This window comes from Trachinotus anak, unplaced genomic scaffold, assembly GCF_046630095.1.
Source record: "Trachinotus anak isolate AG129_WGS33_773 ecotype Australia unplaced genomic scaffold, CSIRO_AGI_Tana_v1 ptg000008l, whole genome shotgun sequence".
NCBI classification, from domain to species: Eukaryota; Metazoa; Chordata; class Actinopteri; order Carangiformes; family Carangidae; genus Trachinotus; species Trachinotus anak.
In genome coordinates, this window is record NW_027273859.1 from 14,591,682 (window position 1) to 14,613,296 (window position 21,615).

Consider the following 21,615-nt stretch of genomic DNA (forward strand, 5'->3'; position numbering starts at 1 on the left):
CAGACATATTGTTGAGTCTCTGCAAGTAATACTATGTAATACTATTTGTGCATTGAGCTAACTTCTGTTGTGAATTGGCGCTGTGTAAATAAAATTGACTTGACTTGACCTGGCATTGGGGTTAGGGTTGAATTCCAGTGGTCGTTTTAATCATATCATTGGTATTTATTGTTTTCATAGTAGAATAATGATAACTCAAGCAACAACTCATCATTTATCAAAATGAACAATACACTGTTTTAAAACTGAATCTGATTCACATTGTTGGTAGTCAACTAGGTACCTAGTGAAAGGATATGAAAGTACGAATCTACTGTGTGTAGAACGAATCACATGGTGATCTTTTGCATAATAACTAAGTACAGTTAACATGTTCTCGCTCTGGACCACGGCCACAACCAGCTTGTCTGACAATCTGAAGCCCTCGCTGACGTCAGCAGGAGCACAGAGACCCAGTCATGTCGCAAGAGCACCTTGGTTGTACTGTGCTGGAAATGAACAGGTTTAACTGAGTGAGCACAGGCATGTGTTGGGCTTTTCTGATTATTCTGATGTACTCCTGTTGCTTTTTGCTCTCTTTTTTGTTGATGAACCCGTGAAAGTGTTTGCCCTGAAATGGTACTATTTATTTACACTCTTGGTTGTCATTGTTTTCCTGTTGTATACTTTTGTTAATATGAAGCTTAATGAGTTTAAAGTTGGTTTTAATTAAACACTCATTCTTGCTACAGCTACTTTCAAATAGATCCTGGTGCTCACATCCTGTGCTACAAGTGACAGTAAACATTTCTGAGCAGCGCTTTGATCAGGACCATGAAGGTGGCAAAATTTGTAAAAATGTCCAGTTAGTTTTACTTTTACAACAAAACAACGTATCAAATATTCCTTCTGCTATATGCCAACTTTTCGCTCACATTTTTACTCTGCATAAAACCTATATATGGTTATGGCACTTATACTTAAGTTTCATATGTGACCAACAGGTGTCAAGGCCACGCTGATCCTGGCTTAGCTTGCTGTAGCCTCGCACACTGCTCACCTATAGTGTAGGTGCAAAAAGAGCAGTATGTAGAGACTTACATAACTGATGCTTTGGTAACTCCTACTTAGAGCTGTGCATCTATTTCTTCAGAGAACTGGCGACTCTGGTTGTTTCCTAGGTTTGCAGTGGGTGATGCATCGTTTCCTCACTAGCTTGGGTGGCCATGGTAGTAGAGGGAGAAGTCTGCTACAGAGTTTCAAATAGTTGAGGGCGTTTCTTATTCCAAGGTGATACAAGGAAGTAGAGTATGTTGTGGTGCTGTACCAAAGAGCAGAACCCGATGAGCAGGACGGCACAAATGAATTGACAGACTCTAAATGCACCTAAGCGCCCAATCCACCTTAACCACCTCTAGGCTATATCTAATAAAACTCTCTGATTGGTGGAGCTTCCACACTAAATAATGTTCTGCATTAAGTAAATACTGCCTAACAGACCACATCTAACCCCTCTAAATTTCACCCTCCGAATGCAGCTCATGTATAAGCTGAAAATATATGGTTTAATTCAGTATAATATTCTCAATTATTCATAGGACCTTCAACATTCCTCATCCCAGTATTTGTAAAACTTCCACACAACCTGAGTTTGGTTTGCATGTTCAAACTCAGAACTGCCTCTGTATGAATTTAAATCTAAATTTCATATTTGCCTGACCTCAGCTCTTTGCATTTTCTACATTTTAAGTGCGGTTGCCACGCAGCCATAATGGCTCACTGCTTTGTGAGCCCGTTATTTACCATTAATGAAACCTAGCCCAGCACAAAGATGCAGCAGTTGGCTGTGAAGTCAATTAGTCCTCATCGCTATTACAGGGTTGACATTAGTCTAGGCAGGCGTGTTTTGATTAGAGATGACAGACGACTCGCTGCTATTGGACTGCCAGACATTCCTCACCCTTCATCCCATGGGTGAAGCTATTGAAGCTGACTGGAATATGGAGAGCTAACAGCTGAGTGTTTTTGCCAAGATGCCCTTCATCCGCACAGAAACCTCTTATAAATACAACTGCATGGCATACGAGGCTGTATAAGCCTCAATAACAGCTACATGCTGCATCGTATATATAAGACTCAGCTGCCAATATGTTATTCCAACACTGTATATCATGGCAATAATGCCTAAACTGTAGGCTTTTACACACAATGGCCTTTTGTTGTGCAGGTTATTTATTGTGCTGGTGTGAGGTTGTGCAGAGCGGGTGGGTGAGTGCATCCAGGGGCTTGTATTGTTAGGGAATCAGTGGCTCTTGTTTGTGGAGCTGGAAGGGTTTGTTAACAATGCCTTTTTTATGTCCCAGAGTGCGTGCCTGTCGGCAAACGTCCCCTCAGAATTTTTGTTTGTGTGTTGTTTTGTTGTGGGTGTGTTTGTATGTATGTGTGTGTGGATCAGGGTCAGCGAACATAACCCTCTCATTGTGTGCCATGTCCAAATAGACCAGTTTTATATCAGGCACATGTGAGCGTTAGTGTGTGTGTGTTTTGAATATACAGTATGGGTGCAAATTATTTAGTGTGGATGTGTAGAAAGTGCTGAGCCGAAGGGGTTTACTGCCAGTCCTTCCTAATGGAGCCTTTCACTCTCCCTCCATTCATGTGATGGTATGGTGACGGAGAAGGGGGAGCTGGGGATTAAGAGGGTAGAGGCAGTGCCTTGTTAAAGAAAAAGAAAGGGTTTGAGTGTGTCGATTGGATTAACTTGTTTGGGCTTATTAAGAGGGGAGACACAGCAGCTTGTTAAAAGCACTGCATGGGGCGTCCCACAGCGAGACGGCAGGGTCACCATTCAATTAGGCCGAAGCTCCACCCCTGCTCATTGTGGAGACTGTCTGCCAGGCTCTCGGACCACGGCTGGTCCTGCACTTAGGGGAGTTTCACTGGAGACAATTTAACTAAGACAGTTAAATCTCTGTAGAAGTTTAATGATTGGTTTTCTGTAGAGTCTACTAAGAGATAATATTAGCCAGGGCTGGGATTTGTTTGAAATGTTCTGCTATTAATGCTGATAGACTATGTTTCAAAATCGACGCCAAAACAATCTATTTTTGATACCTTACTCTGAGCAATATTAATATGTTTGTGATATAACTGTCGCCCCATCAACATCGGACAATTCTGCTAAACCTCAGATTTTTTTCTGTCTAATACTAACATTTTATGATTCATGCAGCTGTGCGTGACAACTGTGGTATAGTTAAGGTTATATAAAGCTCAAGGTCATGACAAATTACAGTATGTTTAGAGGTAGCCAACTAAAAGACTCATGATTACAATAAAAAAAGTGAACAAGTGAAGAATAAACAAACAAGACTATGAATTTGACCAAACATTGGTAATTAACAGTTTTTGATACTTCCTGTACCAGAAAGTACTGAGATTCAGTACCAAGCCTCAGTATCAGCTTCCTCACTCTTTCTTTCACCTGAAACAGGTATAGCTCAAAACACACACATACACTCCGTTTATTCACCCATGACCACCCTGTTACACAGGATGCTTATCTGGGCAGACAGCTTTGGGAGCAGGGAGCCATCTCCTCTGATCTCCTCTGGAGTTTAAGAACCTTTTAACTAAGAAATAGCCCTCTGCCAAGCCCACCGCCTCTTGATTCCGGCTTATTCCCTCATCTCATGGGACTGATCTTCCGCCCCCATTGCAAACCCTGCAGCAGCGTTAGCAGAACGGGAAAGAGCCGATAGACATCCTGGCTTTTGAGATATCCCCGCACTGGTGTAATAGGAGACCTGTGAGTGGATTTGATGAGTGAGTGAAGTGCAGGTGGGTTTTCAGACGGTGTGTAAGGCAGTGAGTGTGCGTGCGTGTGTGCACTCGCTCACATTCTGCAGCACCTTCATGGGGATTGACCTGGGCACGACGGGCTGTTTTAGGGCAGCTGGATGATGGGTCACAGGGTTTTGGTTTGGAGATAATTTCCTGCCATTGATAGACATCTGCTAAGTAGTACAATAACCTAATAGGAGGAGATGAGGGGAAAGGGGGACATGACAAACAAGCCAAAGACTTGCTCCTTCTGCCTCGCTCTTAAAGGCAATAATAGGAGAAAATTGGTTCTTGAAATTGAATTGAAAAAAAGCAGGTCTCTTTCTGCGAAGTATAATGCCTCAGAATACATTTGGCGAGCAGCAAATGGAGAAAAATGGAGGGTAGTTACACGATTGTCTTTCATTTCAGTGAGGGGAAAACTGCAGAGGTATCCCCCGTTAAGACTAGCTTTTAGTCTCAATCTACAACATCTGTCCCTTTCCTCTCTCTCAACCACTATCTTTTAACAAATGGGCTGTGAGGATGGACTTGTTGTGAAATTAGTATCCTCACAGAGAGCACACAGAGAAAGGATTATGTGAATAGCCAGTAATGAGCTCAAAGTGCCAGTGTGTTTGGGCCAGGCCTGCCTGTGTGTGAGAGGAAATGGCACTGCAAGCGACCTCTTTTGCTCAAGCACCTGGCGAGAAATAGAGTGGCCCCTCTCTTCCATCTGCAATGTGTGTGTTTGTGTGTAAGCATGTGTGTGCGTGTGTGGGTGGGAGAGGGTGAACTGTGGATTTAACGAGAAAATCTTAGTCTAAAAATTAAATATAATACCATTTATTAGGAAGAAGCATTTTCTGTGAACATTTTCACACTGTCGGGTTTGTGCTAAAAGTGTTTCTTTGTGCTGCTTCTGACAGGGTTTAAAAATGCACTTTTGTCTTTGAGTGTTAAGTGTTTATACAAGCCTGAGGGTCTGAGGTCACATTTAATGTCTTGTGAAAAATGTTTTATTAAAATGTTTTTTTTTTAATGGGTGAAAGACTGAATTCTTTGCAGGGATGATGCATTTTTCTGTAACACCTTCTTCTGATCTGTAACTATTCACACCAGGAAAATCATAATTATAGGCAACATGATGTTTGTCTATCATGCTTCCTTCTTCCATTTCTTCATTTATTATTTTTTCTTATCAGTTTTTTCCTCAATGTTTGTGAAAGAAAAAACAAATTTATCAAACAGTGCAGCTAAAACAGTTGCAGTAAACATGCATCAACTGCTCTGCCCTGTTTTAAAAAGTTGTTAAAGGTTACACAATCTATTTTGAAAACTGATTTAAAATTATATTTTAAATGGTGCTAGGAGTCGGCATATTTAGTCGGGAGCAGGATTTGATTTCATCTGAAGAAATTTTTCAACTATCAAACTCTTCTCAAACCAAAGACTTAATTGTTTTTAGTTTTATTTTTTAGTTTTTTTAGATTTATTGTTCAAGGTCAGATGATTTAACATGGTCAAGAAAGTATAGGCTAGGCAGTAAATTAAATGTATGACATTCAAATAACCATCATCTTGATTCTTTGATATGCTCTAATTCATTTTCAGCAATGAAACTGCACATAAATATAATGTAATTTTTAACTCACTGTACTTTTAAGTCATGGTTTTCCACCTTGGTCAATATTGCAGGAACATTTTGTCATTTGAAAAGGTTGTAGTGATTGAATGCTTATATTAGTGGTTTAATATTTTGATGTTTTTCAAAGGTAATCTATATTTTTCTTTATTTCTTAAATGAGCGATAACAGGGGCTGGCGCTTTATGAACTGCCATTAATTCATCTCATAATCATTGTAATTGCTTTCTTTCATATTAAAATGATAATCTATAAAACTAAGTAATGGACTGATGGCAGGTGGCTAAATGTTCATTTAGTGATTCACTGAGAAAATAAATAACGGGGGACAAGCCCGTGACAGGCGCATGAGAAATCATTTTTCAATAATCTGCCACGCATCATGGCAGGAGACGCTGGCGTTGACAGCATAGATGAAATATTTGCCTCTGTTCTTTGTTTTAATATGGGAGGAGACCCAGATGGAGACGATAGTGTTTTATATCGATGCATTTTGGACGAGACACTCAAACACAATGCTTCGTACAGAGACAGCCATGCATTTGAGGTGAGAGTGGACTTCTGCAGTGTTATACATAGTACAGTAACAGCACATGTTTCCTGGAAACCAAACAATATCCGCTAAGTGAACTATAGTGGAGTGAATCTCGATCCTTATCATATAAAAACACTTTCTGGGCCTAAATGGTTTGCTTTAGCTGTTCTCATCTGGAACATAATCCTAGTAGAAGACTTTGTAATCAGTCATCATTGTGCTATGTGACATTGGTATGTTGCTGATGAATGATACCCTACTCGATTGTTGAGGGTTCTTAGTGAGGGAGCTGTGGGTTTTCTTTTATATATATATATATTTATAACTGTGTCCTGTGCTTCCATTGGGGCTGTGATGGGCTTTTTGAGAGGAAACTGGCAGCAACTGCCTCCCTGTTCCTGAGTGAAGGTGGCTGTGGGGAAAAGGGGGAGTGTAGAGCTGGAGATTTATGGCCTAGAGGGAGATTGATTAGTGCCGTCACTAGCCCTGATGTACGGTTGGCAGTCTCCCCCTCCCAATCCATCGCATTTGCTCACACACACACACACACACACACACACACACACACACACACACACACACACACACATGCAACCATACAGTTCAACACACAGCTAGAAATACATGCAGACGCCGCTCAGTCCCCCAGGCCTTTCCTGACAGTCCCCCAGAGCTGTTGCATGTTAAGTTGTAGCAGACAGACTGCTGTTTTCTCAGCATTACCATTTTTTTTGCTGTCCATAGATAATGCCATCAATCACCACATACACACTGCCCTGGAAGGAATGTGCCTGAATGTGCCTGAGATGTCGCTACTTTCTGTGTGTGCCTGTGTTTGTTTTGAGGACGGTTTCATAGACAGGAGATGTGGTTGAATGGCTGTGTGGATGTGGTGTTTGAAGCTGCAGAGTGACTGGCCTGGACTGTGCTCTGAACCCGTGTCAACCGTGCTGCCCCAGTGCAGGTGTGTGTTTATCATTCAGCACACAGAGCTGAGAGGCAGGCAGCTGTAGGCATGCTTTCCCAATTAAATCCTGGGTGAGAAACCTAGCCCATCTAGCCCAGAGCCAGCTCCTGCCGGCTTACCGGACACGGCCATGGAGCTTTGACCTCGAATCATCCTGCTTAGCTCACTCAACGTTCCTCTCTTTCTCTCTTTCTTGCTCTTTTTCTGCTTCAGGTTGGCCGCAGAACTCCCCCGGCTGTAGTACTGTGCCCACCTCACCATGCTGGCCTGTCTGCAGAGGAGGCAAAACCCTCCACCCCAGCACCCGGTGTGTGCCAGCAAGACCCTGGAGCCACCGCAAGCCCTTGGACGGAAATGTAAGTTAACGAAGGGACAGGGAGCAATGGAGGTCAGGAGTTCAGCTCACTTAAAGCTAAGGAATGAGAGAGGCTTGTGTTTGTCATTTGTATATAATCTAGTGGTTGTGATGAATGATGGAAACAGGTAGTTAACCCTGACTGTGAATAAGTGAAGGAAAATAGACTTTCCGGTTTCTGTTTGTCACTGTTCCCTCGCTGCTCTGAGGAATTCTAAACACTTTTATTCGCTCTGCACTTAGACCTTGGATAGCCACGTTGTTTGGCTACTCATTGAGAGGGGGGCTGTTTAGCTGTGCTGATTGTGCAGTCGTGGCAACAGGGCTGAGCAGACAGTGTTTAACGTGCCTCGCTGGCCCTGGGTGACCCTGAGGGTCTGTAAACATTTACAGTGTCTGGCCCTGGCAGTGCCGGCCGCCTGTAAAGCATGACAGCTGCTCTGTTTGCTCCCCAAGCACCACCCTCTGTCCACTCACAAAATGGTGTAAAGGGACAGAGATGGGCCAGGGTTGAAAAGTGTTACAGAGCTGGCAAAACTAGTTCTAACCAGTTTGGGATTAGAGAGCGCTGCAGCAGTCAGGAGTCTGGAAGGTGAATTTCTCTTTAATTTTGCTGAAGCTTTTGGATAAGCCTTTTACAGTAAGAGGCTGTTTTCTGACGAGAGGAAGAAAGGTCTTTCCTCCTTATTGAATGCTCCTGAAGTCTTTAGTGGCCTTTGTTTACATGGCAGGCCTATGAGCTACCTCAAGCCGATTAAAAGGACTGGCGGATGGAGAGCAGGGGAGCACTAACCTAGCAGTTTTTACCTCAGCTTAGAGAGGCTTACTGGGAATAGCACTGTGCTTCTTCATCAGTGGGACATTGTATCACGCCTGTAACCAGCCCGGTGAAAGGCATTGTGAAAGCAACTTTGATTGGCTCTGGGTGAAGAAATGAAACAGTGCCTGGGTTTTTTTTCTCAGCTCCTCACTGGCCAATTAGCTACTTCTCAGCTCAACATCACACTCCAATTGCCTCCTACAGAGGAGAGGAGAGTCGGAAACAGCAAGGTGACTGGGTGCTACCTCCATCCTCAGATCTGGAGTTGTTCTTGCTGGTCTGTTTGGATCTTCCATATGGAGCTGTATAGGTGTGTGTGAAGCACAGAGGGAACTACAGGGATAAACAGACCTCCGGGTGCATCTGTGAAGGGGCAGCTCTTCAACAGAGTGGGCTTCAACTGGGCACACTAATGAGGATTGAGAGAGAGGTGAGGTGAATGGGAAGACAAAGAGAAACTGTGCAAAATAGAATTAGAGAAGGTAAAGATGGAGAGGAAGGGAGAGAAATGGAGGGAGTCTTCAACAGTTGTCTTAATCGATTCTGTCCTTCCAATTTTGCAGGATTAGCCCACTTCCTCTCAGGGTTCTTTATTGAGGAGCAGCCAGTGGGAGTCAGGGCTCAAATCAATAGATAAAAAGAACAGTCTCCAGTCTTCTCTTTGCCCTCCCTCCTACTGACCCTCTCTGTCTGACTCTCCCTTTCTCGCCCTCTCCCTCTCCACCTGTTAAACCCTTTGATTGAAAGACTACCACAGCGACTGACTTAAGGTTCATAATGAGGATGTTTGAACATAATAGCCTCCTTTCTGTCCTTGGAGGGGGAGGGGGGAGCAAGTGTTGGATTTCCACCAGTGTGCAGCTCTTGGCTTCAATAAGGCAATTGTTCATCCAGGCCCAGAAGGGGTGCAGAAAGGCAGACAGTGGGTCTGGCTGCAGAAGTGGGCACACTCAGGTCACCATGCTGAGCAGGTCCCAGTGATTGATTGTTCATGGCCCAGTTTGTGCCAACATGGAAGGGGGTTGTGGGTAAGGTGACCTGGGTTCTCAACAGGAGGCTGAATACCAGAATTCACCCCTCAAAGAGACAGATTGAGTGAGAGCACAGGAGGGGGATTACCGGTGAGCGAGGTAGAGGTGAGCTGTGCAATTTGCATGTGTTTTCCTTTACACAAAAGTTGTGTGTGTGTGTGTATTAGGACTAGGGTGGCAGAGCAGTTGGGATGAGAGGGCGAGGAGGGTTTTAGAAAAAGCCCCTGCATGCAGATTCCGAGTGGCTGCACAGTTCATTGATGCGACTCCCATTAAAAATCCCTCATACCCTCAATAAAAAAGGACTTAACTGGCTCTACCATCAGCTGGAAGCGTTCAGATCGGCTCGCCAGACAATCAATTTCCCCCAAGCGCACAGAGCTTAGCGGGAGAAACGGGAGGCGGAGAGCGGGATGTTTCCATTATCACAGCCCACTCTGTGTCTGGGCTCGGGGGGGGGGGGGGGTGGGGGGGGGTGGGGTGAGGTACTGTAGAGCGGGGAGTGCAGGGGAGGGAAAGGAGGGAGCGGCAGAGGGAGATGGGGAAAGACAGACAAGTGGAGAAGAGAGAGAAGCAGAAAGGGAGACGGAGAAGCTGGCTTTTCAAAAAGCCATTGACCGCCTGCCCTTAAAAATATCATATTGGATTAGCCTCACAGGGGCGGCCTTTTGATATTTTTTTCTTTGGCCGTAGAATTAAAAGGAGTGCAGAGCATTACTTGAATTATAAATCATAGGCACTTGCTTTCAGTGCGCCCAAATTCCGCGCATATGTGGCTGCACTCTCCAGCGCCAGCCCCTGTCATTTTTAATTAAATCCCCCCTTATGGGTGACATTTGTAGCTTGCCCCCTCCTTCGTCCTCCCCTACACGTCTCTCTACCACTGCCCTAGATGGAGACATGAAAGGCAGAAACGGCAGTGGAGCCAGGGCCTCTCATCGTGTCGTGCCCCAGAGAGAGGGCACCCATCCAGACAGATGAGAGAGAAGGGCCCTGCAGGGGGATAGGGGTGAATGGATGCCACTGACCCTGGCCACCCTCGGCCAGCGGCGACCTCCCTTGCTACCCATCTCTTTCCTTGGTCGCCGTCCTCCTCTGTGTGTCTGAAGGTCCAGGGAGAAGGGGGTGAGCGTAACAGTCCTGCTCCTGGAGGGGAGAGGGAGGTGCACCAGTTCAGTGATGAGTAACACTGAGATAGCTGGACAGGAGGCCCAGCAGCCCCCACCACTACCCTGCCTCCTCCCTGGCCCAGACAGCAATTACTTTGCCACATGTCAGCTAAAGAATAACTGGTCCAGAATCCCTCAATTGACTGGTTGATGGGGATATTTCTGCCTGGCCATTTTCCAAAGTAATGTCAGTTTTCAGATTTCAGCAGGTTTTCATTTGTTTATTCATTACTTAGCAGTTACATTTGTGCCAGCGTGACATTCTGTAAGATTGCCATTGTCACACTGGGTGTTCATGTTTGTGCTCTTTATCCAGACCCACTGCAGGTTCTGCCTTAGGAAACCACACAGCTCACTGCCACTCCCATATTTGTGCTGTGATTGGATCAGACTTTGGGTTAAACCTGGGCGTTCCCTTATGTGTGTAACCCCAGCAGTCCCTGATTGTAGCTCTTCTACATACACCCACAGTGATTTTGCAAACTTTTGGTGGCATTTCTAATTAAGACAGAAACTATTTCACATCCTGATTAAAGTAACTGTGGTGAAAGTTTTGTTCCCAGTTAAATGTCCCCACTCAACTGGTATGTAGTCTAGAATTTGTCCCCAAATCTGCCTTGTAGCAGAGACATGCACACATGCACACACACATACATGAGAACACCTGCAGCCGTAACCCTCTGTGACACCACCCAGGAGGCCTGAGGTGCCAATCAGCCAGGTGTAGATGAGAAGTTCCCAGAAGGCCTGATATCCCAGGTTCATGCTATGTCAGGTCTGGTTCAGCCCTCTTAGAGCTTGATCGACAGAGACAACCTGGCCTTGTCACACACAGCCTCAGGACATGACATGGAGGTTCACCTGGGGATTGTAGTTTTCCTAATAGCCCTGTGCCTCTGCAGGCGGAGCTGCCAGAGCCATTAGTTTGCTTTGCTTTTAGCAGCCTCTCGTCCTAAGCTCCACCACCAGCGAGGGGGAATATGCTCAGGTAATGACCTGCAGCCACCTCTCTGCCACTGTTGTCTAAGGCGGTGAGAGACATAACAGCTGAATTAGCTGGCCATATCAAATTGCAGCACAAAAACTCCAATAGTTGTTATATGGGGGGAGCGTTTTCAGTTGCATATTTAAAAGTGGTCACGAGCAGCAGCAGAAATAACAACCTTTACCCTGATTGCCTCAGTACCCTGGAGATGGGGGGGCATAAAGTGGAACTGGGGGAAAAGGAATGGAGATAGAGCGGGGGAGGGAGAATCTGCATGCACTTGACCTTTTCCCACTGATTGAACTACCTCGTCTCTAACTCCCATTTGGAATTCCACAGAGTGCCCACAGAGATTGTCATTATTCCACAGTCTGCAGCAGGGAAGCAGAGGTCACGAGGTATTTTTCATGGCGAAAGGTGATTGACAGCTATCTATGGCCCCTATACCTCCTCCTGGATGTCTACTTATGCAATCTCATTTTGGAGCTTGCTGGGTTTGCATAGCCACATGAAATATATCATTCACACTTTCATCACATTGCTATATTGCAAAATCCAGAGTATTAAAAGAGTTGCAGTGTATTTCGGGGAGACAGCCGTGTGATATTGGTTGTACTAGTCTTACCTCATGCATGACTTCTGTCATGTTGGCGTCTCAGCACTGGCACACAGAGGATCATTTCCGGCTGGTGGCGTCCCACAGAGCCATGCCTTCCCTCTGCCCTCTGCCTTCTGCTGTGAACACGGGGGGTGAAGCAATCTTACTGCCTTGGGAGGTGAGCTTGAGGAAGAGGGGCTCTGCTTTAGTTTTGGTCACAGCAGGATTTGGGTTGAAAAACAGGTTCCTGGTTCCAAAGCCTCTGAGCTGGCATTTGGGCGTCCCAGGTGCAAGGCATCGAAACCCTCTGTCTTCGCCTGCCAGAGACTGGGGGTGGGATGGGGGATGTAAGCGAGGGTACAGAGAGTATCCGCAGTCCCTTGCTGTCCCACAGGAAATGACAAGCAGCCTGTGCCATCTCAGAGCTGAGCCCACCACAGACTGACCAGGAGAGGCAGTGAGGAGGTGTTGCACACCACTAGCAGGATACCAGAGGAGTTTTTGAGTGGGCTCTTCATTATAAAACTCTAAATAAAAATGTCATCATGGTCCAACATTTGCACTCACAAAGTGTGTAAGTAGGAGGACAGGTTGCCAGGCTGAAGATTTCTAGCCTTTAATTACTCTATTTCTGGCCTGTCAGTCTGTCCAAATTATCAGGGTACTACAGCACATTTAAAAGTATGGATCAAAATGTTTAGTATATCTAAATATATGCTAAACAAATATTATATAATGTTGTTATGTTGAACCAAAGTATACCAATGAATATTGATCAGTGTGTTTGTTTCTAGCGGACCTCTGCAAGGAGAGCCGTTATGCTGGGAAAATGCTCAAAAAGTTATGTGTGAACAAATTAAAACCATAGTAAAACCCAAAAAGCTGACAGCAGTAGAGTTTGATGTTTTGGTCCGAATCAGTCGTGAACTTGCACCAAATTTTAAAACCATCCCTGGCTGTGGTTTTTCAGTCTGCTCTAATAGTGCAGAGGGTTTGGCAGAGGAAGCTGACCACAGTGCAATGTTGAAATCATTGCTCCTGTGGGACATTTAACTGCAGTTTCTGTGGTTTGCTCTTCAGGCTCATTCTCATGAAGGCCATCTTCACATGCATTGGGTACATCGTCATTTTAGGTTACAGAAATGGTGAGTTTAATTTGCTGGGTTGTAGGTTTTAGGGGTAGGACTTGCTTTTTTGCTGACCTCTTGCTGCCATTTCTAACTATGAACCTTCATTTTCACTCGGCCCCAAGGCCTTTGAGCAGATTTGTAACAGCTAGTTTTCACTACCTCTAACCCTAGAGGAAACACTACAAACCCAAGTCTGTATCTGTAAGCTCCACCATGGAGCATCAAAAGCTTAATTTTTAAAGTTGTTTTTACCCTTCTGTTGTTGCTAGGCAGTGAAAGTGTTATTGACCTACAGGTAACATGAAAGCAAAAGTACTTCTTAATGAAGAAATACTTTTTGTCAACCAGTGAAGTGTGACCCAACAAACCCAAAACACCTGTCAGTGTTAGGATCTGGAGATCAGATCCAAACAATAAATGTTGTGTTTCAATGCTTCATCACACTCCGATAGATGGATAAATGATAGTATATTAAGTAAGAAACATTCCAGGTTTCACCTTTAAGGAATACTTAATACTCCTCTCCCCTCTTCTCCTCTCCTCTCCTCTCCTCTCCTCTCCTCTCCTCTCCTCTCGTTGGCATGTGTACTGCAGCGGAGTACCTTGTTGTCTGTGCAGTGTTAAATATTAATTGGGAATCAGTGGAGGACTTGTCTCCTAAATGATAGAACAGAAGGGCCCAGGCTTGCCTCAGGCAGCCTGCAGGCGCCTTTCTTCTTCCATTTACCTGCAGGCCTGTGCACCAGCACTTCCTCCGGTCTGACAGGCCTGCCCAGGCGCCTCCAGCCTCCCCTCATCTCTCCTCTCTCTCCCACTCTCTCCCCCTTTTTCCCTCCCTCTCTGCTCTGGTTCCTTTCCTTATCTCTGTATGCACTCACAATCTCTACCTCTGGGGTCCTTTACTCTAAACCTGTGTGTGTGTTTGTGTTGTTACTGTGTCCATTTGAGTTTGTGCATGACTGTGAATGCTGTTGGCTCTTAGCTGTTCATGTAAGAAAATATTGTCACAGCGCGGCATATTCTCTTTAAGACAGGATGGGGGGGCTTGACATAAATCTTTCAGGTCAGGATTTTAGCTTGCTGTGTTTCTTTCTTGGCTCTGTGTCCTGCATTGCTCTTTGTCTCATCACTGAATGGTTTCATCTCCGTTTCCTTTCCGTGATGTTTCCCCACAACTAGCCTCACAGTTTACCTTTCCTTCTTCTGCGAGCCACGCTTTATTCTTGTCTATCAGCCTTGTCATCTGCAGAGCTGCACCGAGACAAAACAACTCTGGCACCGGCTGCTTCTTGGTGCACTGGCTAGCTCAAACTTGTGGATGACCCTTCTGGATGGAGTTAACTAAGCTGCAGAGATTTGTTTTGGAGATCAGAGCAGTCTAACCTGTTGTTATCTTTTCACTGTATGTGTTTGCACTAGAGCACAGCTAGTCACAAGCTCCAGTGATGGTATACTGTAAATTGGCAGGGCTGAATGTAAAATGGAAAAATCTAGTAAAAGAGGAGAGGGCAGCGTAGAGGCAGGGATATAAATGGAGGAGAGTAGGGGGTGGGGTTGACTTTGATGCCATAGGAATGAGTTCACAGGCTCATGAGCACAGGCCTAATCGCACATGACAATATCGGCTGGTGTGCCAGTCGCAACGCATAACCACCCCACTGCTTGTGCTGACTCGGGGTATTTACTGATAAAGCTCTGCTTTCTAGACCATGCTGTATGCACAATGAGGGTGGCCCAGGCAGGCCTGAGGGCTGGCTCATCACAGGCAGCCCACAAACCAGGGCCTCGGTCCCCTCATCTACACAGAACTGTGCACTCCACTAAGCCCTTTAGCCAGACTTGATTATTAAACAGAGAGCAGTTTTGTGATTAATATAGTTATTTTTTTCCATTTATAATCTATTATGTTGCCCATCCAGGCCCATAAATTATTGCAAACGGAAAGAGTCTGGCGAAACTCTAAAATGAGGTTGTGGCTATGAGGGGGCTCTGTTCACAGTGTGAAATTTTCAGTGTTGATATTTTTCTATTAAAATACCCTTTTTTGGGGAGGAGGGGGGTGGCTGCCATGGGAACAAACATGGAGCTGGTCCTTTTTGTTTGGTCGTTTTGTTTATGGAGTCCAGTGTGTAGTGTGAGGTAAACGTGTTGCCCCAGTTTCTGTGTTTGTTTGGTGCACGGGTGTCCCACAGAACGCCTGACATGGCTACTGCCGGCCCACATTCCTCTGTGGCTCAAAGAGGACAGAAACTGCCCACTGGTGTTGTTTCTGCTGGACGCTCAGCTAGATCGTCAGTAATTAACACGTGCAGTGATTTGAATGAAAGGGGGATCCTAAGTTTAGTTCTCTATCACAGCATGCATGGCAGAGAACTACAGACTGTAAGATGTCTGCCTACATATCTTTCTCTTTTTGTTTTTTCATAAGCCATCTTCACAAAGGTTAGTGCTGATGATACTGTTTTTGATTCCCCTGAGAGGCAGTAGGTCTGCTCTGGCGGTGCCAGTGGTGTTAATGGGGCAGGAATGCAGGACGAGTGCTTTCCCACGCTGTTAGTTTTCTTCTGCCGGGCGTGTTTGAGACGAGGCTCTGGGCCGGCTAGGCTCTGCTAATGCAGCCAGAGTGCAGACAAATGGAAAGTGACACTTGTGTGTGTAGAATGGTATTTGTGGTGACGCTTTGACTACAGATAATAAAGTGTTCGCCCTGAGGTAATTTCGCCCGGCAAGCACCCCAGATGAAACTCACTTACTCAGAGAGGGAGACGGAAGAGACGGAGAGGGGGAGCAAAGAGCAAAGGAGGAGCACAAAGAGATAAAGAGAGGAAGGAAAAGAGGATGAAAAAGAGAGAAAGCAGCAGAAAGATCAAGAGATGTGTTGGGGGATATTCAACCGTTTGTAGTTTCAATGCTTTATGGGTCAGAGGGTGCAACTGTTGTCTCAGAGAGTGGTGAATTTTAGAGGTCAGAGAACTCAGGTTGAGATTTGTCTGTCTGACTTTAAGTGTATATAATGCTCATTTACCTGCTTTTTAGAATAACAAATAAAGAGCATGGGTGCAGCTTATTCGCATTTATGGATTCTGATAACTAATGGTTATAGATGTTGTAGCTACTGAAGAGAAAGGATGTCAGGTTGAGCTGGAGGTTTAAAATGTTTGAACCAGGATCTCTGTGTGTTAGTGTGTGTGTGTGTGTGTCTGTCTGCCAGACCATGTGTACAGAGGAGTCCTTCAGGATCAATCAATTCTCAGTAATTTCCCCTACAGCCCATAAAAGCCAGGTCTGTCTGGAAGGAGCATGAGGTTGCCACATCAAACCAGCTAATTAATTTTCATGGCTGATTCAGTAACATCTGGCTTTAGAGATAAATTCTAACGAGAAAATGTAAACATGACAGTGCTCTGGTGGTATAATATTTCACTTTTCTTTGGAGGAAACCTTTTATAATTTGAACCTAATTAGCGGTTTTGATTGGACACATTGTCCGCCATCACATTATTCACATATGTGAGACTGTACAAGAATTATAATATTAATACACAAACATTTTGTGCAGAAAGTGAGAACGGAGCTTGTTTTTCCTCCTGATCCTTCCCAGTGTCATCTGTACCTGGGGACCTTATGTCTGTTTCAATGTACCGTATTAACCACACACGTGTACAGCCTCACTGCAGGCTCACTAAATGACCTCATGCTGCAGCCTGTGTGAGGAGGAAGCCAAAATTAGGCTCTCAGTTTGGTATTTCTTCTATCTGCTTGTGTAGGAAATAGAGAGATTAAATCTTAGATGAGATTGGCTTTAATGAAATGAAAGATTAGATTTGGGAGTTTCATCCAAGTTTTTTTTTTTTAAATCTCTTTTAATGATTAAATCCATTTTTGACATTGTGCCATGTCTGCGTGCCTGTGAAGGATCAGTGTGCAGATTACTTTAACATTCTCATTATCCTCTTTGCTATTTGTGAAACATGTTGGCAGGTTAAAAGCCCAGTATGAGGTTGCGGTATGGCACCCCCTGTTGAAAAATGTTGTCCAACTACTGCTTTTATTTACATAGTGATTCATTGGATTAAGTGCATAATTTTCTTGCTCTTTAGTGTCTGATAGTTAATTAAAAAGTATCTGTATCTGACTATGGGATACGACCTGTTTAAGGTTTTTTTTCCCCATAACAAAATACATCTTTTGGTTTAGCTAAGGTACATTATAAATTAAAATGAATAAGTCAGCTGATCAGTAATAAACATGTAGAATTTAGAGAGACAGAGAGGACTTTGGTGAAGAGCACATTTTCTTTTCAGTTGCCCTACAATATGCATTTGTTTGATGATTGTGATGACACAAGCAGCCGTGAATGTAGACAGATTTATCCTCTGAGAAATCATTGTGGTTTGATTTTTATCTTTGCAATTATAGATAGGAAAGGCCTGACAAATAATTTCCTTGATTTTTTTTCCCTCCCTGTGTTGTTGCACAGAAAATCAGCCTTGAGATGAACAGAGGGAGATGAGTGTTCCTAAAAATGGCTTTTCTGATATCAAGCAAGCAGCAGGGTTCCTTTTCCCTTCACGTGCACTTGAATTGATTAGCACTCTGGCTGAGGGCATATTCAACATGTCTGCCCCCTGCAAGGCTGCTCTTCCCTGTTGATCACTGGCTCATACATGTGCTTCCTCTGCTCGCTCTCTCCTCAGGAAGCTCCTGTGGGGCACTGAGGCTTTGATTGACTGGCGGCCGAGTCCACAGGACGCCTCTATTATTATCATCTCTACCTCGGCAGAGGGGCGGGGGGCTGTGTCCAGGGGGTCTGGCCGACAGCCCCTGCTTTGTGAGCCCAATAGTCAATTAGAGGCAGCGCACTGCCGGAGACGAGTGGGATGCAGGGTTAATTGCAGAGGACCAAACAGCTGGCTCTATCAGGGCCCATTGTGTTTGCAGCAGTTGTCACGGCAATTGAGGCCTGGCTGTAATCGCTGACTAATCAGCCCTGTGCCAGATGACACCTCCATTAGCACAAGGCAGGTATTGTTCAGGATGCGAAGCTGCCTCTGGCTCCCCCCCTCCCGCCTGCCTGTCTTTTTACAGCAGGCTAACGGAGGTGGAGAGAGTATGTCATAGACCCTGATCCTATCTGCTAAGAGCTAAACAATAGCCACAGGTCAAGGGTTCCTCCATGGAACAATGCTGTTGAATCTAGGCTGCAACTCATTCGACAGGTCACACTATTTCCAAGCTGAGGGATTCTGACATAAAGGTTTTGAAGACTGCTGTAGCCATGAATTATTAATTTCATCAGCTTCATTACAATGAGGTTAAGGGCAAAGTGTCCATCAGTGGTGGAATGTGGTATGAGACTGTGGAAAAAAGGGACATCCTGCTGGCCCAGAGGTCACACATTGGAAGAATCCCCAGTTTTTGAAACCAGTTAGGATACTCTGTTGCATGAAATTTACCAAAAAGAAAAGAAAAAAAAAAAAGACCCAGCATGTATAGCTGCATGATGAGCACAGCAGCTAACGTCTCTTGGCTCACACACATTTGACTGGGACTGTTGCTCTCAGGGGAAATGGCTCTCAGAGTGCGGTTGATGTTGGACTGAAGCTGACCCGTTGTTGTCTTTCATCTTTGTGGTGATCTCAGTGCCTGGTGTTTGCCCTAACCTCATCACAGACTGCTCTCTTTGTTTGGCCAAAGTTTCTGTGTATTATGCACTCGTTGTTCTGTGAAAACTTAATTGCAGTTCAGCCAGACACTCCTCTCCCTTCATCTAAACAAGCACTCTTTTCCCCCCGCTCACCAACGAACATGGTCAGAGGGGATCAAAGCGTGCGGTAAGTAGGGATACAGGCTTGCAGGAGTGAGTGAGAAAATGCTGAGGGCTTTTTGATGTGTTGGAGCATTTTCTCCACTAATAAGAAGAAACTTCTCCAACCTGCTCATAATTTCAGAACACTTGGAACACTAATAAATGGGCATTTCAGGCAGTTCTCTCAGACTTTTTCCTCTGCTTATTCATTTAAACCTCTAATTAAAATGCAAAGCATTCTCATGGTCTTCTGGATTTGGTGCTGCACTCTCACACAGCCTCTGACTCCCTATCTCCTCTCTTTTTTTTCCCCCTCTGCCCTCCCTACTCCTCCCCTCCTCACCTAACTCCCCGCTCTCATACTCTCCGTGTCTGCCTTTGCTTCTTGTGATCAACACAATTTGACCTCTCACTTGGAAGAAGTGCACAGAATTTAATGGATTTTTTACAGTCTAATCTAACCAGTTCCCTCTTTATTGCTGTTTTGTACCCAGTGGACCTCATCTTTACCAGACCCCCCCACCCACCCACCCGCCTCCACAGCCTCCACCGCCTCCACCGCCTCCTCCACCCTCACACCGAGAAAATTAGTTCATCAGAATTCAAAATGTACTGCTGGCTAATTAAAGGAGTGTTAATTGAGTGTTCAGAATTGGGTACCCCCTTTACCAAATGCACACAGATGTACACACACACACACACACACACGCGTGCATACACACAAGCACACACGCAATCACAGTGACAGAGCTGGGTACACCAAGGACGTTGTGCTTGGGGAGTTTCATGCCAATCAAAAATGGAGAGAAAGGAGAGTGCCCATCCTCCAAGTGAAATGGGATTTCTAGATCATATCATGGCCTACTGCAGCTCAGCCCGGCTCGGTGCTGCCATGTTATCCTATCCCAGCCTTGCTATCTCTGTCTGACCGCTGGAGAGTGTAACACTGCACAGATAGCCTCTCTCACTGCGTGCATCGTGCTAATGAGGGATGGCATTTAGAGATGTGCTGCTCTGACACATGGGCATTGTGTGCCAGGCACTGGGTGATTAAGGACGAAGGTCAGCCCATTAATTGCCTCCCTGCCATCTCCACTCCCTGGCGCGTGATCTCTCAGAACTAATGCATGTGTTTGCCTGAGCTTTTATCTCATCTCCAGTGCAGTTCAATCATATTCTTTGTTTGTTTACATTCCTTTCATGTGAAAGTTTTTTTTTTCTTGCTTAGTGCAAAAACAGTGCTAGCCCAGGTTCCACTGTTCATTTACTATAAGCTGTTTCATGTGCTTGTGAGTGCACATAGCCTCCTGCTCTCAGGAAGGGAAAAAGCATATTCTTCCATCCCCAGGGGAAATAATTAATCCTTACAAGGCTGTCGCATGTCGAAATGAAGCGAGTGTGAAGCATTTAGCCCAGGAGGCATTGCAGGCTGTCGCCCGCACAGGCACCTGTTGTTGTCCCTGCCCTACATTTCATGAGAGAGCGCTGAGCAGAGGATAACAACATGCTCCACTGATGGCAAATGAGACACACAACTGCAGATGCAGGTTCGTGTGTGTGTGTGTGTGTCTGCCTGTATGTACTAGTAAATGTGTATGTTTGCGCCTTTTTTCTGTTTTCATGCGTTGTGTTTGCATGCATGATCCACACTGGAGAGTGTGCACAGGTGCAGGAAACCCCCTACCTTATGAGGAGGTGAGGGCTCACACAAAGGGGGCAGTGCTGGCTGCCTCAGAGGGTGTTTATCAGCCAGCACCATCTGTATGCTGCTGCTCGTAGCTATGATCTACTGCAGCCTAAACCAATAAGTCACAGAGCGTCAGCCTAAAAAGAGACTCTCTCCTTTAACCTCCATGTCCTCCCTTATAGACTTACTGCTCTGGAGGAGAGAGATGTGGAGACCCTGCACATCAAATACACAGTGTGTGTATGAGAGTGAAATTATGCACCGGTTTGTGGCCATACTTACTGTAATCAACTTTGCTATAAAATTTATACCATGGAACTTTTTAAAGAAGAAGCTAGAATCAGAAGCATCCAGATGCTCATTTGCCTCCTCCTCCTCCTCTTCTTCCTTTATGCCTGTGGGTTCTAATAACCGGAAGCCTTTGTGGAGCTGAGATGGGTTTTGTAGGCCTGAAAGGCCTCTAATCCCTGTGGCCTGTGAAGTGTGAAACCCTTTGATGCCAGGTTGGTGTGCCAAAGGCTCTGCCTATTGACAAACAAGGGCCAAGCTGGGAAAAGACGGAGGGAGAGGGCTCCCTCCTCTCTCTCAGAAGAAATGCGGGCTCAGGCATGGAAAATATGGACTCAGTCAGTGAGAAGGAATAGAATTAGCCACCCTTTAATGAATTTCCTGGCTGTTTTTATAGTTTTTTTTCCTCATGTGGCAGTAATTAGGTGGAATGATGGGCATACTGCAGCTGGGGGCTTGTAGGGGCGGCAGGGCACAGGCCCTTGATATGCCTGAAAGCCACGTATCTTTCCTCATTTAGACCATGTGATGATCAAAGATGTTTTTTTTTTTTTTCGCCCTCATGTAAAGAAGATCAGAAAAAATGCTGCCATTCCATTTGCATGTGGACCAGCAATGTGCTTTGAAATGAGCATGTTTTTCTCTTCTGAGCAAATGAAATAAGTCTTCTGTCAGTTTTCCACTGCAAGTCAGAACATCAAAGCAAATGGCACTGCTGTCACCAGGGAAGCAGAGCTTTGCCTCGGTAAGGTTGGTTAGATCTCAGATAGGCTGGCCTGGCACACTAAGTCTAGC

At 45.1% G+C, this 21,615-nt stretch overlaps 1 protein-coding gene across 2 annotated transcripts in view; it reads left to right on the top strand.

Moving 5' to 3' along the window:
- The window catches only part of fam222aa (family with sequence similarity 222 member Aa), a 49,648-nt gene that overhangs the window by 18,966 nt on the left and 9,067 nt on the right, over positions 1-21,615 (top strand). For both annotated transcript variants that reach the window (XM_071482870.1, XM_071482871.1), the window contains exon 2: positions 7,162-7,304. In XM_071482870.1, the coding sequence (XP_071338971.1) occupies positions 7,208-7,304 (97 nt within the window). In that variant the 5' untranslated portion in view covers positions 7,162-7,207. The remainder of the gene's footprint in view (positions 1-7,161; positions 7,305-21,615) is intronic.